The sequence below is a fragment of the Lissotriton vulgaris genome, chromosome 2_1, assembly GCF_964263255.1.
Source record: "Lissotriton vulgaris chromosome 2_1, aLisVul1.2, whole genome shotgun sequence".
Classification (NCBI taxonomy): domain Eukaryota; kingdom Metazoa; phylum Chordata; class Amphibia; order Caudata; family Salamandridae; genus Lissotriton; species Lissotriton vulgaris.
The window spans coordinates 1766424529-1766443031 of record NC_141687.1 but is presented as its reverse complement, the minus strand read 5'-3'; the positions used below and the strand labels follow the sequence as shown (position 1 = coordinate 1766443031).

Sequence of the window (18503 nt, the reverse complement as noted above, 5' to 3'; positions counted from 1 at the left end):
CCAACACGTGTTTCATCAACAGGACAAAGCCTGTGACTCATCAGGGCTGAAATTGGCGTGGCAGGTCATCAGCTGAAGAATCAAGTGGTGAAATAAAACGGAAGCCGTTCACACCACGGACTCCAGTTACGACTCTGTTTTCCACGTCCATGCGAATCCGGATGACAGTTGTACCCGACTGTTCCCGCCACATCTCATCCTGTATCAAGCCTAGAACACGGCTTCCGTTTTATTTCACCACTTGATTCTTCAGCTGATGACCTGCCACGCCAATTTCAGCCCTGATGAGTCACAGGCTTTGTCCTGTTGATGAAACACGTGTCGGCTGGCGTTTACATTCTATAAAAAGAACCATATAAAACTTTCTTCAAGACAACAGCTTCATCTCCTTTTTGTCCTGTTATACGAAACTTACACAATTGTTTATCTAACGTGTGCACAGTTCTTGTATGTATCATTGCTAGTCCCGACTGCTCCCAGCGAATCTCTAGGCCCTAGGCCTAACCATTGTTCGATAAGTGTTACTTATACCACTTTTTTAATATATGGTCTGAGTGGCCACCCGCCCTCATCCATAATTGTGCAACTTTATATGTGTAACAGTGCTTTTGATTTAACGCTTGTGCCCCTTTCCTCATAAAGAGTACTGGGGAGTAATTTAGAAATAAATACATATATTTTTACTATATATACTTGTGTGGTGTCCTTTCATTTGATTACAGGATTGTATGTGGTAAAACAGCTCGCTTAACACGACCTCTTAAGTTAAGCCTTTAAGGCTGCTTAGTCCATGCTACCACTAGGATAGCTTGTCTAACAAGGTTGACTTACAACCTGACATCTTTGGGGTTTGTTTGGACTGATACTTGTGGTTCCAGAATTGGAAACACTACATATCAGGCCAACTTCTCACAAAGTCCAAGTAGTGAAGTACATATTTATTTGGTAAGCAATATGATGAATCATTATAAACCGACAATGAACTTGATTTGATACATAGAAATTAAAATGATTCTGAAATTATTAAGAAATTGACTCAAATAAATAAATGATTGATAGTAATACTCATGTGTTTCAAAATGATAGAATAAAAACTAATTATTAAAGAAGAAATGGGCTAGCTAGCTTCAAGCATCTTTCTATTGTCATTTACAAGTCTCAATCTATCAACTTTTTAAAATCTCACAGGCAAGCTAAGAAATGACCTCCAAGCAAGCACTCCGCAGCAAGGACTGACTTGAGCCAATAAAAGATACAGCACGCAATGGAAGTCCATGCACATTACACTGTAGAGCACAACATAGGTACGCCTGCATCAGTGATTAACACACTTTACTGATAACGGGGTTACTAGTTTATTTTTCGATACAACAGGGGGTACACTAAACAGTGCAATTATAACTAATAATACAAATACACTACACACTGGCTCACACTACACACATCCGTCCAGGTAGTGGTGACACACATCACCTCTGGTGTATTAAGGCTAAAGGAACCTCGCATATACAATACAACATTAATGCACATTACACAATAAGGCAAACAACATTCAATGCTCATGGTGCCCAAAATGTTTTAGGATCCCATAGTACTGCATGTAAAATTAATGAATCCAGAATCTATGAACTAGAATTATGACAAATTTCCAGGATGCATAGATAAAATCTCTTCTTTGGAGGTTATTCTCTGGGGGTGCTAGAACCTTGCAGCAGGACTGCAGTCTCTTTCACTAAATGGGACAATGTAGCAACCTTACTTTCTATTAAAGAGAGAAGCCTTTATACTACCCTCATCAGCCAAACAGTATCAAAATGATCACCCTTACATGGACATGCGAATGCAAGCGAGCCACGGGGAAAAATTAGCATTCCAAAATCTTATGACATTCAGTGGAAAATGTCAACTGGAAATCAAGAGCATGACAACTGTCTGGTGGAAAAGGATCAAGCAAACGTTGGTCAAAGGAGCTTGTGAAACCCACACCATGATTGCACTAGCATAACAATAGGACAACACGGCAACAAATGAGACCCCGTGTACTGGAGACCGTACAAAAATAACAGCTATTTTTGGAATTATTTAGCTTTGCAATTTTAGAACACCCATTGACCAAAACTCTAAAAAAAATACTAACAAATAATAAATAGAGCATATATAATTTTGCTACATCGAAAACAGTCCACTGTCTGAGAAATACAACTTGTCTGCAAAAAAGACATCAAAGTCAAGAGAAGAAACTATAGAGACACCTGGTCAACGTAATGAGTAAAAGATAATGGGGCATGTTTTCTGAGTGACGTCATGGCCGGTGGCTCATCTTAGTTTTCATATGCGTCATACAGAGCAGTCAAAGAGATCAAATGAAAGCTTACCTAAAGGATCCGTCCAGGTTGGCCCGGTGGATGAAACTCAGCTTTGCATCTGCCCAGTAGAGCTTTTGCTCATCTAGGTCAATGGTCAGCCCATTGGGCCAGTAAATATCGGAATCCACAATAATCTTGCGTGTGGTGCCATCCATGCCTGCACGCTCAATGCGTGGCGTTTCACCCCAGTCTGTCCAATACATATACCTAAGAGAAGGAAATTGAAAAGTTAGTCAGTAGCCAAACCAGCTGATCCCACACCTCATCACCACTGGCCCTGGAGGGCCTATGAAAATCCATCCTGTATCCAGTGGCAATACACAATTTTCACAAATTCGACATCTGAAGCTGGATTTAATGTAGCACAATTTAAAAAAGTAGGAAAATAACATGCAATGTTCTCTAAATAGACACTATATATTAAGGAATTATTTATGATTTGCCAATACGGTGTGCTTTGGCACAAGCTGATCTGGGGCACAGATTTCAAGAGTGTCGGTTGTGCTTTAAACCCACAGTATGATACCCACATAAATAAGGAAGCTGCCCCCTGAAGCTCAGCTGCCTGTTCTTAAGGATGTACACCTCACCATACAAATATAGTTAGGGCAGTCCCACCACCTTCAGGGCCTGAGGACCCTAAGGCCAAGGAGGTCTCTCAAGTAGACCCGGACTTAGAGTAACAAGCTTACCAGTGTGATCCGTATGGACAAGGGGATTGTGGGTTTAATCTCCGCTCTATACAACTGACAAGCAATGCCAATGAATATGAAAGTCCAAGCTACAATATGTAAATTCATTAGTGAATTGCAGAATCAGTACACTGCAATTCACAAATGATCTCGCAATTTCCAATAACATCGAGACCTTCAGAGTCACAAGGGAAAAGGGGGTAATCAAGGTCCCCTTCTTGCAAATCATAAGGAAATATATCCAAGCTTTTCGAGTGGTATGGAGGCCTCAAAGCAATAAAAGATTGACAGCAGGTAAGTTGTGCATCATTCGTTGATTGAAAGCTTTCCATGAAGGATTGCTGACTGCATGGGCGGGGAGGGATTAGAGATGCCCCATGGACCCTCAAGATGTTCCTTTTACTGCAAGCTATTTATTAAGGTATCATGGCTAATGTCCTTTGTTACTGTGAACTAAGCCCTTAGAAGACATAGGAGACAGAGCTGGCACTTCAAAAAAGTGAAATATAGGTAGAGGTCACCAGTCCCGTGCATCACTCCATTTACAGCGAGGTGCAGATGTAAAATCAGCCTCCTATACATTAATGAGGCACCTCACTATGAGTCACCGATTTACGGTCTGCTGGATTGGCACATCCTGTGCAATGTCCTGGCTGGGTCGAAATGCAGACACTTTGGATACACGCCCTGTGCTACACGTCTAGCTCCAAGACATCATCAAGGTCCCACTTACTGCCATCAAGTCGTTTGAAGAGTGTAACTCATCAGGCTTTCTTGTTGACACTAAATTCAACAATCACCAGATCAAGCACGCTGTAAAGAGGCTGTAAGGTTCTGATGGGGCCAAGGTCAACATACAGAGCAGGTTTGACAGCAAGAAGGCACACATGCATCTAGTGACATACTGCAAGGCTTGGAACGCGGCCAACTCAATTATCATCTAAAACAGTTCTTTAGACATATACATAGCTCATAATAAAAGGAATACAAAATAAGTGATGCTCGTCTGAAATACGTTATGGGACTCGGCTCGTCTAAAAACACATTTATTGACAAATTTACCCTAAATACCAGCTCGTGATAGCAGAAATAAATACCTGTGAAAATACACGCCTGCTAGTCCTTGACCAAGGAGGTAGGACAGGGCTGGAGATAAAGTTTACAGTGTTACAGCATGTGGAGCAATGGCAGACTTCAAGGGCTAGATCAGCCTACTTGTTAAAGAATTATATGGGTGGAGTAGCACACATCAAATTATACGTGCTTAGAAGGATAGAGGGATGTCACATTAAGCTGCACTTGGGCATTCGATTTTATTTTCAAACGTGCGTAGATTTCTTTTTGTATCAAACCGGTTATCAATAAAATTCAATAAAAGGGAAAGAACAGGGCACAGTTGCAAGTACTTCAACAAGGCTAGTGGTTGCTAGGCACTGCAGTCTAAACTGAAAACGGATGGTAAATGCAAAGCATGATGACCACATTCACTTGAGCATAGTGAAGGTATCTGTAAATCGAGATAACATTATGACTTAGCAGTCTGTGGAAGCACACAGCAAGCGCTTGGTGCTCATCTATGTGATGCAGCAAACTGTGTGAAGCTGCCGCGCTATGTAGAGAACTGCTTAATATTAGGGTCAGAAGTAATGGCATGCAAAAGGGAATATTACTACTGTTGATAAGTGTGTCCCAATATGCCTCTGTAAACAATATTACAGCAGAAATGCACATGCACATTAATGTGCTAATCCTGAAACTACCCCACTTTGACTCTGAGGGAATTTCTTGTGTTGGGGGACTGGAGTCACTCACAGAAATGGTGAAGAGGACACATTTTTGATGGCAACCATTCGGCTCAGCAGCATACATCACACAGAGGCTTGGGCAATAGACCCGCACTACTGAATGTGTACTTTGTGGTCAGACCATGGCATATGTTGCGGCTGTACAATCTTCTAGCAAGTAACACTGAACACATTCATCCCAAAATCTGCCACAGAATATGGATTCTGGTTCTTGTGCAATATAACAGACATACATTGAAGACACGTGAATTGTCAGCATAGAATCACTAACCAAAAACGTGGGCATTTCAGGATCTGTGATTGCGATAACATTACATCTGCTCATACAATCCGCCTGCAGCATTCAACAAGCATTGGCATAGCCAATAGGTCTCGCCTTTGGGACCTTATCAGTGTTTAGCCATGCAACAGTTGGTGTTGCACCAAGGATATTGTGCTGCTTAACTAAATACTTATAAGGTCCCAAAAGCGACACCTATTGGCTATGCCAATGCTCGTTTTTATTGCCAGTGTTTACATGCGCGGATGGATACGGCCCGGCTACACCACACCACGCCCAGACCTTCTTTTTTAAAGAGACTCAATGTTTGCTGGTATTGGCTGATGGGTGGGGTTAAGTTGCAAGTAAAGGCGGATGAACAAGGATGACATCTGCCATGGGGGATGCATTGTTAAAGGCTTCTGCTAATACAAAGGGGGGCAGTGGGAACCTCCAATGTTCCGTTACACCCCAAAGGGGCACTTTTATGCAAAAAAAATGTATGCAAAAAAAAACACGATTCACAGCAGATTAACAATGTATCTTCTCTACAGTGTTTTATTAGTTGAACGTTTTGCAATTGGCAGGTCAAAGGGTTTGCACATATTTAAAAAAAACATTGTTCTAGTCAAGCTGTACTTTGAAAGGTATAAAAAATAAAGTGAATGTATTTTCTGTGGTCTTAAACTGTGCATAGAAGAGTTTCAAAGCTATACGCTCGGATTGGCATTAGCTGTGGGCCGAAGTCATGATGACACATATAGTACCTCTAGCAGAGATGCTAGACCCACATCCAAATGGCATTCCTTAGTTGTGTTGTAGAGTTTGGGGCCCTGCGACAAATGGGGTGGAAGCGCTTAAATGGTCAGATGCACATGGTTTCTTTGTGTTTGTTGCATAATGAAAGAAGGTGAATATACGAACACAGAGAATTCGCTTTGAAGACAGTTTTAATCAGAAAAGGATTTTTGTTGGAAACAAATCCAAGCAAATGGACCTGGGCTGGGGTTTCAGGCTTTGAGGGCAGACAGCCAGCTGACGGGTGCTACGTCTTGAAAGGGGCAGGGATATTCTTTTAGGAGACAACCTCGCTCGCGTGACGAGTGGTGGGAATGGCCATTTAATCCCAGCAGTGGCAGGGCGCTTTTTCACTCAATCCCATTTGTGTATTAAACAGATGGCGTTCATTAAACGTCCTATCTTGGCTCTACCCGCAAGAAAGACAGTTCACATTTGGGTTCTATGTAGGAAAAATGGCAGTGCAGTAAGTACTTATAAACAAAGACAGCGCCTTCAACATTTTTTTTTGCAGATGAAGAAATATCCCTTCGCACAGCAGCAAGTCTGATGACAAGTGCTGCTAAAATATTCTGTACTGAATCCTGCAACGGGAACATTTAACACACCTTGTAGGAAGATTATGCTGTAGAAATTGGGTTATCAGGTGATTCCATGTTATCAGGGCAGATGAACTTTAAATCAGATCAATCTCGTGCATTTCGGGAGTTGTAGCCTAGACAGTAATCTAAAAAAAAAAAAAAGCTGAAAAGCTGACAAGAAGGGCGGGGGAACATAGGAGGAGTAGTTAGGGCGTAGTACAAGCAGAGGTGACAAGAAGGGCAGGGGGAGATGGGAGGGGGCAGTGCAAGCAGAGGAGCCTGAATAAAGAGGAGGAGAAGGGAGGGGGGGGGGGTGTGAGCAGAGGAACCATTAGAACAAGGCTTAATGAGATAAGAAAGGCTGATGGCGGCTGCACGCATCAACGCGCACATGCACGCAAGCTTTAGGCCAGGAAAAGCTTGTGGGTCGCCCTTTGAAAGACGCCTTACTAAAAGTCGAGCAGCAGCGCACGCGCTGCTCTAGGCTCAACCTGAAAAGGACCATCATTTTGGGAACCAAGAAAGGTGACAAACCCTCAAACAAACAAGACAGATCTACTTGAAAAAGCACAGCAAGTTGGCACGGGATTTAAAAAAACATGGATCTCAACGTTAAATAAATAACGCTTTTGAAACAATCTTTGTTCTAGTGTAAACAAGCTCTCACGGAATTGAAGGTGTCCTGATTCCCAAGTATATCCTCCATGCTGACACAAGTGGGATCAAGGTAAGATAAGTACTATCAGCACCAACATAGTAACAAGGCTCTAAAAAGAGGGCAAGGAGAACATATAGATGTTAAAACTCACAGTGAACAGAGTCTTCTGTAGAACATCAGCATAGTGTACACCCATCATAAAAAAAGAGACTGGCAAAATGTATTCATCTGCCCAAGAAGGTGGAGGGAAACAACAGCACAGTATGTGCCGACATCCACATCACAAACTCCAGATATGCTGGCTTAGCATGCCAACTTGGCAAATGCTCACCAATTCCCCAATTACGTAAGCCAGCTTGCCTACTCTTGTGGTTCACAGATCGGAAGATCGGACTATTCGTGGCATCTGAGAGAGTACATGGCCACAGGCTGGTTTGGGCGGGCGGGTGCCAGGGAGGGTTATCAACAGAACCAAGAAGAGTTTTAAAACCCAATATACAGTGTTATCTACCAATGCTTTCAGCGAACTCAAACTCTTTAGAGAAATCTTGCCTTCAAACATCCCGTCAAGCAAGCCCACGCTCCAGTCTCGCTATGTAACAAATGTCACGTTTTTTCTTTTAAGGGAAATTTTAAAATTCATTACAAATGATAGTACTCCAAAATATCCAGTTTCCCAGCTCCCTCTTAACACATCATTCTGGAACTTTAATTTTGTTCAAGTGTGATCATGTGCAGAAACACAAGCTTCAGACACCGCAACCTCCCCTGGTGCAGCCAAGTGGATTAAGGAGTTCTTCCATAAAATAATACCACAAGTTACAGAATTCAGCAACGGCTCAATGTAAGAAGGAAAAGTACCTGCCATTCTAAAGCAATCAACTCCTTGCAAAATAAACAACCTGCAGACCCCAACGTTCTATACAAATGCCTACCAATCTCGATTATGCCATTCATCGGAAAAGATTCTGGCATTCCTCAGAAAAGAAAATAACCCAACAGTAAGGTTATCATGAAACAAATAACCTCCTATATAATGACCAAGTAAGGTTTTTGGCCAGAAAGGAGTTTGGAAACAAGATGACCTCATGTATATTTATCAGTGCTATTAGCCCTGGATGCCAAATAGCCAGCGGCACTGCTCCTCAATCTCTCAGCTGCCTATTACACTGTGGATCACATTATCTTGCTCAACAGATTGAAGATCGGATAGGCCTCATCGGATAGGCAGTGTCATAGAACGGATTAGATCATTCCTGCCAGAAATGAAATACCAAGTTAGAACTGGCTCTCTAGAACCCACATGGAAACTAACAGACTCTAAAGAAGGATCATCAAATTCATCTTTATTATTAATGCATTTAGCACCCACGGGCATCAATCACTGGCTCATCATACCAGCTCGAGCCCCCCAACTATGCAAGGGTGACTCTTCAATCTTTCTCAGACAAAATGAAAACCCAACTGACCAAAATAATTTTGCCACCTGTATGGAACACATCTCTCTTGAATTGGGGACAATTTCTTATGCCTCAACAGAGACTAATCCAAAATCAACAGGCCAAAATTACACGGCACACTACCATTTGATTGGCCAAAAAGCTTGCAACAACCCAGTCTACCATCAGTAAGTACAAAAAACTGGGATTTATTTTCAACAAGGATCTGTCTTTCAAACCTCACAGATAAACACTGGTGTTAAAGGCACCAACTACCAGTTGGCCATACTGAGAAAACCAGACTTCTCCTCCTGTCCTCCCATCTCAAAGAACTAATTAGGGAATTGATTATTTCTAAACGGGGCTATTGTAACAGTAGCTGCGCAGGCCTGCAAACGTTTTCAAATAAAAAATCTGCAAAGGATACAAAACCAAGCGAACACAATCTGCCTATCTCTTAAAAAATTCTAACCTGCCTCGCCAGCAGTGATCAAAGTCTATTGGCTCCAGTTACAATGCAACTTAAAGTTCATTACACTATGTATTATGTATAAAGCCTTACACAAATATTGACCCAACAACGTTGATCATATAAGCGGTCTCCTTGATTTATGTGGTCCACACAGCATAATTAATTGTATAAGCCTATACCCCTCCATCTGTACAATGATATCAATCTTAAAATCCCCATCCCTATTGTTCTCCTCAATGGTTTTGTACTCTCGAAGTGCTCTGAGGTAGCCAGTTTGGCAACAGAGAAGTACTTCATAAAGCTCCTTAAATAAGTATATAAATATATACATACATATATAGATATATATATATATATATACACACACACACACACACACACACACACACACACCTTCTGTTTTTTCCTACTCTAAATATATGTGCACATGTGCACACGTACTGTAGAGACATACCAAGTGTATTATTGTTGAGGTTCAAATCACAGAAATAGATGTAGGACGCCGAGCTTCCAGCAGTAATTCGGTGAGGATCCATAGAAGTCATAAGTTAAGAGGAACCACCAACTTACGCCATTAATATAATTAGGCAAGGGCTTCAATCAGAGCAAATCGAGTTGCTAACTTACCCTTCTCTAAAAGAAGCATTTCTGAAGGTGACAAGGAGATGCACAGCATCACAGACCCATTTTTATGGACTTCTCTACCAGGCTGACATTGGCTTACAGTGCTAGTATTTGAATACCCCAAGTAAATACTGCATCCACCCTCACTTCATCCACCCTAATACAGACATAACCTATACAAGTTAGCAAAAAAACATGGCAAGCGGTTTTTTCCAGGTGGGATATATAAGGAAGAGGTTTGGTAGATAATTCCTTTTGTGTTGCATGAAATAACATTCTGGCAGGTGGCCACATGAATAAATTAGTCTTGCAGGCAAATGGAACTTTATCCGAAGCCATTTGCCCATTCCAGGGTCCTGGTTTTCTTTTAAAGGATCATGAGTTTCCAAGAGCAAAGGAACACAGGGTCATCCTTCGCAAAAAGAAAATCGTGATGGCATTTATACTGTGGGAATGTGGAAATTTAGCACTAAGAGACCGGTCAACTTTAAGGCCATTGGAATTCTTAGCATCTTAGGCCCTCGTTTCAATAAAGATGCTAAGCACATTTGGGTGCAAATGAAATTTTGCACTTGATTTTGAATTAAACTTGGATTGCGCTGTATTTTCACCATCCAGAATTCAACAGGTTTTACCTGGTATAATTTGTGCATGGAGAAAGTGTGTAATTAGCACCCAAGATTTACAGCTGGGAATGGGGAAGTATAGGTGGAGTTATACAGAGATATAGAATTCGGAATGGAGCCATAATAATACTGCTCTCAGAAAATGGCACAGCTTGTTTTTTCAGTATTTATATGCTGCTGTAATACCTCCAAAACATAATGTGGCCCTAAATGTGCTGAACATAGAAATGTTTAACTACCTATAGAAACTTACATTTAGCATGGTTTGAGATAAAAAGGGATCGCGACAGGGCTGTCAGATTTGGAGATTACCACATCGATCGAGAGGGTTTTACCACAGACCCATCATGGAGAAACCTCCTTGAGCCACTTGTTACCATGTGCACAGCTGGCCGGGCCATTGCCTGGACGTGCTTTTGTAGAGCAAACTGGAAGTCTTTATTCTAAAATCATATGTTGTTAACTTACTGGGGTGTAAAGGAAACGACACTCGTTTTGTATTAAGGCAAGTGATGAAGAGCAGATCGAATGCAGCACTGTTCAGATCTGAATCCGAGACAACGTGTTCCTTGTAAATCTGGGTTTGGAGCCAGATGACGCCGTGATTTACTTTCCCTCAGTGCAGACACTTTGGGATGTGCCATGTGACGTCTCTACTGCCCTATCTCGTTGATCAATGCCGCATGGCAGTCCCGAGAAGATTCCATGGCAAGAGATTTAGCAAAATTCCACATAAACAGAGCACATGAGCTGACAACGTGTTTGACAAACAGCTTATTCAAAGACAAAACCTTGTAGGTTTGGGAGGAAGAGGAGACTGCAGAGAAGAGCTGAGCTTTAACCAACCCCTTCCGAGGGGCAGCCCACGAACAATCGGGATACAACTACACCTTCACCAACTCTGAAGCTTATTATTCAGACAAATGCCACCAACTCTGAAGCTTATGATTCGGACAAATGCCACCAACTCTGAAGCTTATGATTCGGACAAATGCTACCAGAACGGTTGTGATCTAGTCTTACCGCACTCTGCATAGTTCCCACAAACAATGGGTGCTTACTCGCAAATCGTCCAAAAAAGGCCACAAATTAACAAAATCCAAAACAAGAAGCACACACGTGTAGGAGTCCAACATAAATTAAAAACATTATATACAGGAAAAATACCCAAAAAGATTAAAGAACGAAGAAGAGTTGCAACAAAGGAAATAGACATCACAAATACTGTTATATTCTTTTATTAAAAATGTATCTTTTATGAGCTGAATATAGATTCAATAAATGTAGTCCTAATGTTTGTATTTCCTTTGTCCCACTAGGTTAGTCTTCTAGGTTACCTCACCCACATAGTTGATCTGTGCTAATGTGGTGTACACACGCAAAGAAGCAAGTAGCTTGATATTAAATTGGGCTGTTAATGACACCAGGACGCATACTATAAAAGTGCCATTCAACGTTGAATATATAAGAGTTTCATAGTCTTTCTATTTTGTAGGAGAGGCCATGATATTCTTAGAGTTCTTCACTAAGTGAACACAGCAATAACCAAGGGAAATTATCGGTCTGGTTCCACGAAAGGGATCTGTAAATAACCTCACGGTCCTGACGGAAGCCATCAACCCTAGTTGGTGCAACTAGGCTTAAACATGTTGACCATATGTTTTATGTAGATGAACAGGTTATCTAACCCTTTCCCAAACCCATCTCGTCATCTTTTAACCTTACCACTACCCCAATTTTTTATTAACTAAAAAAAATGATAGTCTCTGGTGTGAGAGACAATTCCTCATGGTGGAGGACAGACCCGATGATGAGGCTAACAGTCATTAGTACTTTAGTGAGATAACATGTCACTGATCAAACATAACTGGTGAGGGTCACGCAAGAATTCATGTTTTGAGATTCTCTGATGGGAAACTAATTTGGTGCATTTTTGAGGTGGACGAATTGTTTTAGCTTAAAAGGGAAATTGCTTCTCTTTCCATTTCATACCCCACACCGGCGAGCCCCACAGTGCTGCGGTATAAACACAACTAATTTTTCATATCACCAAACACCACTGCGTTTAATTTGCTTGCGATTTCTGTTTGCTTCCCTCGCCCTGAGCGGGAGTGGGCAAGAAAAGGTGCCCACTCCCTGTTCGTGGGCATATTTTGTAGGCGGTGCTCATTCGGAGCACTCGGCACTTATTTGTTCACTGGTGCTGGATGTCACTGCATTATGTCTGCAGCGCATGCTAATGTGTCCAGGAAGCTATTTATGCTTATTCGATACAACACACAATTGCTTTGTTGGCATGACTAGTTACTTCGCTTCAAACTACATTGGAGCAGTGCTGCTGTCAAGCCTGCAACAGGTCGTTTCCGGTTTCCCTGATCGGTGTCTTGCAAAGCCAGTCTCCTCCCTCTGCAGCCTTTCATTGGATAATGTTATTGCTTGTGTTTGTGTGTTGGCCGATGGAGGGGGCAAACATATTGGGGCTTTGTTTGCATTGCGACACACATCCGTATGCTAATTTAAGCCAATGATTTCTAATACCACTGGACAACAAGCATCTGCACTGAGCGCTCAGAGACGCAGCATATGTACATGCTCCAGTCCCATGCGCATGCCAGTAAACACGGTGAATGCCACCCTCTCCCCCTCTAACAGACACATTATATGTTGGAGCTCGTAGTCAATACAGATCAGGTTTTAAAGATGCTCTACCTGTAGACAATCCAACACAACCCCGCTTTATAAAGCAAAGAATACACAGTCGGAAGCAGAAGTGGAGTATTTTCAACTTGAAATGCTCTGCAGAATTCAGTCAGCAGTGCCCAAAAAGTCGCCTCAATTATTTTCTACATGGTAGACTGCGAACATGCACCCAAAGAGATCTCTTGGTACCTGCTGCCCTTATCTAAGCGCTTTTCTTCTGGTCTGCTACTTTTTTCTTCTGACGGACCTTTTTCCTCTAGTCGACCCCCCCCCCCCCTTAGGTCTCCAACACCCCTCCCTTCCTATTCTTTTTCTGATACACAGGATGTTTTTGGGATTGTTTGCCCCCAGTCCGTTTGTTTGTTCTTTCACTTTGACTGTTTTGTCCCCCCTGGAGTACTTTCCCCCTTGCTGGTCTGCCTGACTTGATATGCATTCCTTACCCCTTTTTACCATTTCCCCTCTACCTTCCATGCCCAGTAGGACGTGTGTCTTGACTATGCTAGGCGCTAATAACTCATGTTATTATTTAATCACTTTTTTTCTCCTATGTTATACTTTTCTCCTGTAACTGATGTAATTTTTTTTTGTAACTTGCTGATCCTCATGTAAAGCGCTCGGATACCTATGGGTCTAGCCAGCGCTATATAAAACTCTGCAAATAAATAAGAAACGCCTGGTGAAAATTATATACCAATGCTGATCTGACTACCCATGTCTAATATCTACTCAGCCTTTGTACTGTGCAGGTTCCACATACAGTTCACTTCCGCTTTCAGAACCCAGCCATGTTTTAGCGCTTATTCCTAGGACCTTTAGCCATGCTGACCAGCAACTGTGCTGCTATACAACATGGCTAAAAGACATTGACAACACCAATAACTCTCACACTGCCGAGACCTATTGGCTTTGCCAAAACTTGTTTTCAATGGAATAGCAAATGCAGCTGCCAAATTGTTGAGCCCGACAGCAGTTTTCAGTGTAAGTTAGTCAAAATGCATGGCTCACATTTTGCCAAAGTTTCATTAACAGGTGTGACGTGCTATCATGCTATCGCTCTGCTATGTACCACTTATGGAGGTCCACAGGATCCACCCTTTCTCCTAAATGTTTCAGTCCCCTTGGCTTGGGAATCCAGAATTGTAGTCTGCAGACTCAAGTATATGCTCACCAGGCAAAGATCGTGCTTGAACTCTAGGAGATCTCCATGATAAATATAAGGTGCTAGGATACCAGGGCAAGATACTGCATTGGATGCAAAACCGCTGTAGATCCTGGTAACTAGTGACATCCTCCTCCTAGGCTGTGATGACCTTAGTTCACAGTTATGGTCCTGCCCTTAACAATTCGGTCAAGCTGCTTGTCCCATGGATAGGTTACGAAACGGAGGGTGGCATAGGTCTGACGCCAAAACACAGCTGTCTACAATACCAGTTTTACAAATTCTTTAAAATATATAGAGTGGACTTTGGCTTCAGCTAGAGAAGTTTTTCTCTCTCACCTCATGCACTTGGCTGTTTAGTGCATTATTCCATCTCCTTTGAATTGCCTACATTGCACTGTATTAGGGACTGTTGTCCACTCCTAACGTACTATGAATCATCACAAATGAAATTATCTTGTAGATGCCTTGTATACCGAGAGCAGTCGAATTTTATTATTTTTTCTTCACCGCAGTAGACTTTTTTCTTAGTGCTTTACTAAGGACTCAAAATGAAAGTTACCACTATTAGCTTTGCTAATGCTTGTTTTGACATTTGGCTCTCAGGTTTCAAATATGCACGAAACTGTTCAACGAATACTTAATAAGCAATCTACACCCTTTGCGCAAAATTCTGCACAAGAAAAATTGATATAAGCTTCTGTATCAGAAATTCAATTTGGTATGTCAGCAAAATTAAGCATCTGTAAGTAAAGTACAGAGTAACCTCCAACGCTGCTCAACTGTAAAAATGTATTACAATTGTGTACTAACATCATAATGACTTGTCAGAGCCAGCGTCCTCGGAAAAGGGAGGACAGAGAGCATAATTAAAGCTGCCGTTTAAATAGCGAAAAAGAAACCTGGCTTAAAATGCTTCTGTTTTTTCTGGATGGGCAATGATTAGAAGAAATGAGTTATTTATGACAATACGTTTATTGTTTGCTGGCTTTAGATAATTTTAGTAAAGACTGAATCTATGTGTATTTCTGCACACTCTGAGCAACAGCATTTTCTTTAATCCAACTTGTATTAAACTGTTTATATTTTGCAACAAATATCTACCTGCTTTTTTGGTGTGTTTAATTTTGCACCCCAGATTTAATATGAATTAATCCCTGCCATAACCAGGGAGTTCCATGACCTTTTAAAAAAACTTGTCATTGAGACTCGTTCCTTCCTCTATCATCAGAGCACTCATTGGTGATTTGCCACACCTTTAAAATGTACTTAATCCCATCAAGGTCTCGAAGGGCTGTAAAAGATTAAAGTACAGAAGCTAACAAAGTGACAGAAAGGTTTAATACATAAAAAGTCTTGTCTTCGGTAGTTTACTAAATAAATGTAAGGTTCATCGTGAATTTCATTCCACTTCTAAAATCTTTTCACTGTGAAAGATTTGACACCTCTTTTCTTCAATCAAAATTTGGGAACAAATCATAGTAGGTCAAAATTCCACTAGGAACGTATTTAACATATCAAATCATAAGAAATGTGTTTAGCATGTAGAAAACTTGATGCATTTAACATGCAATTTCTAAACAATTATATTTGAGGTGGGTGACCCAATATACCCTTGCGAGCTTGGGCTAGAATTCGATATAGAAAAAATTGCCAACAAGGGAATTCATTTGAAGATAACTAAGTAACAGGAGGTTGATCAATCTGTGCTGTAAAAACTTAGGACCAACGTAATTCAATTAAAACTGGTTATTCATCTAATTTGTCACTTTCAATTTTGACACAGTGGTAAATACTCACAAAGGAAAAGCTACACAGGAAATAGATTTTATAGAAATGTCACTTTATGTAAAGTTTTCATCTTGAAGGGTACAATTTTAAAAACAATGGAAATCAATCAACAATGTACAAGTGGACAAGAAGTAGATTAGTTGTTCTTGAAATCCACTTGCGTTGTGCTCCACTCTTTATCGATAGATGACAACGAATCTTGCTGGCTATACACAAAGATATCGCTGTACAGAATTAATCTGGGAAGAAAGATGTGGACTAATAAATCGGCCTTATAATTGTTAAATCCTTAAGGCTAAACAATGACAGAGAAATTGTCACACATATGCTGTAGCCTAACATTCTGGCATATATAAAGGTTCTTTTACTGTATGTTTAATACCAAACTTTTGGCATTTATTAATATTTGGTAAAACTGTGCATGGACATGTTACACACACAAGAAACAGCAACCAGGTGTAGGTCGGTTAAGACACATATGACACTGGAAAACTTAACAATGGTCACACAATGGTAGATGGGGCTTATTTCTGAGAGGGGAAATCCTGTTCAGTGTTGTGGCATCTGCCCAAAAATGCGACCCTCTCTCCCTCCCTAAAGATTAATTCCCAAACCTCTGTCGCCAGAAAGAAATAAAATGAAATCCTACATTACACACCAATGCTTCGAACACCCCAGTTGGTGGAAAAGCTGGATTTCTGCAATAAACACACGTAATGTTCCTTCTGACATGCCGGGCTAAGATTGAAGCGCCGCTGGAATCGAAGTAAGTCAACAATCACAAGAAAACAGGAAAACATGCCGGCTGTCCAGGGGAAGGGAGGGTGGAGCTATTTACCTTGCAGGGGCCTAATTACTGTCTACTGGCATGGCCAACCAAAAAAACGTCCAAAATAACCAAAGAGAGGCGAATGATGAAAAGGGGTGTCTGTTTACGTTGGCGAGTAGAACAAATCTCATTAGGTTTGGTTGTGCAAGCGAGAGTTAATTAAAGAAATCGGCAGAGACAGTGAAGACATCTGGGAGTTTGGCATAAGACGTACAGGGCCCATAGAGGGTGTGCACGAGGGGGGGGGGGGGGGGTTTAAGGACAACGGGTCAGTTGAGTGCAGCAGTTAGTTATCTACAGCTGCTACTTCGATGCTAGGCCTGAAAGTAAACAAAAGCCAATGAAAAGGAGACGGGACCTGCAGTCCAAAGGGACTAGCACGTTCAAACTTCATTTATTTCGCTGTTTTGTAACGCGCCATACGTAGCCTTAAGACCTCTTCGGAGTGCTTAGTTGTACAGCATCGTATATGGATAGAGAGTCCAAGGATTCCCCGTCACATATTCCCCAGTCGCTACCCTTAACACTGCTGCCGAATGCCTCCGTTTTCAAGAGGCTCTAAAAGCCCTAGCGCTTCGAGGTGCACGGACGCTATGCGCTCCAATGTTCTCGAGGGCTAGGGGCACGCCCAAGAAAGGTCTTTAAAGTGCGCACCAGGTGTCAGGAAGTTAAAGATCCTTCAAAAAAAGGCTTTGAGGCTTGAGGGCTCCAAAGCACCAGAGTTTGAAACAAGCCTCAGTAAAGCCAATGTGTTGAGCTTCTTTATGAATGCACTGCAAAGCCGGACCACAAAAAAAACAACGCAGCATGTTAATGACTGCCTTCTCCTATCTGTGCTGCTGCCAGATAAAAACACCATAAACTCATAGATATCTAAAACACTTTAATGGCATTACAATGACGTGTGTTTACCTTAAAGTTTAAAACCAGGTAGCTGGATAAATGAACCAAATGATCACATCTATGGTGAGGGCAAACTCTAATTTGTGGAATCACACAACTTCTGCCCAATCAATAAATGTACTCCTGGCATTCAACATGTGGGTGGAGGGAGTCATAGCCCCTCTACTGGAGGTTTTCACAGAACTGTCTGGTGACAGTTGTACTGTCAAGCAAGACCATAATAAAAAAGGCTCTGACATGCACCAGTGCTATGGCACCAGTGTACACCATGCCCAGGCACCATGCCTGGATGCCCAACTATCCATCTCTGTATTCGCAAAGTCCTTGGGTTAATGTTAAAGGATAGCAGTCCTGCAAAGCAGACTACTGCTACAGTCTCAACGGCAGCTGGCATCTGTCACCTTTAACCTTTTAGCTGCCTCGGGGATGGCTGGGACTTCCTCTGCATCCATTGGAAGGATGGACCTGCAACACTTATCAGCTACTACACACACTCTGCAATAAGCATCATACAACTGGCTTCGAAAGCCTCATTGGCATTTGTTGGTTTTCAAGTTTGTTCCCCACACTGGAGTGGCTAATTTAGTAGAAAGAATTTCAGGCTGTTGTAGATTTGTAGCAAACTGTCAAGGGCTCAAACGTTGCCAGTTAGTTGCCATATGAGGTCAGTGGAAGTATGCTAATGTTCATCTATAATTAGGAACAGACCCTGGAAAGTGGGTGCCATGGCATGCAAGCAGAAATGGTCTGCAGCCATACTGGCAACGGTGCATTTCCAAGGAAACCTGAATATTTAAG

General features: G+C 41.7%; 1 protein-coding gene across 1 annotated transcript in view; it reads right to left on the bottom strand.

The window, feature by feature from the left end:
- The window catches only part of LRP5 (LDL receptor related protein 5), a 367294-nt gene that overhangs the window by 281621 nt on the left and 67170 nt on the right, over window positions 1-18503 (bottom strand). Inside the window, exon 3 of the mRNA XM_086957825.1 lies at window positions 2376-2573. Within this exon, the coding sequence (XP_086813951.1) occupies window positions 2376-2573 (198 nt within the window). The remainder of the gene's footprint in view (window positions 1-2375; window positions 2574-18503) is intronic.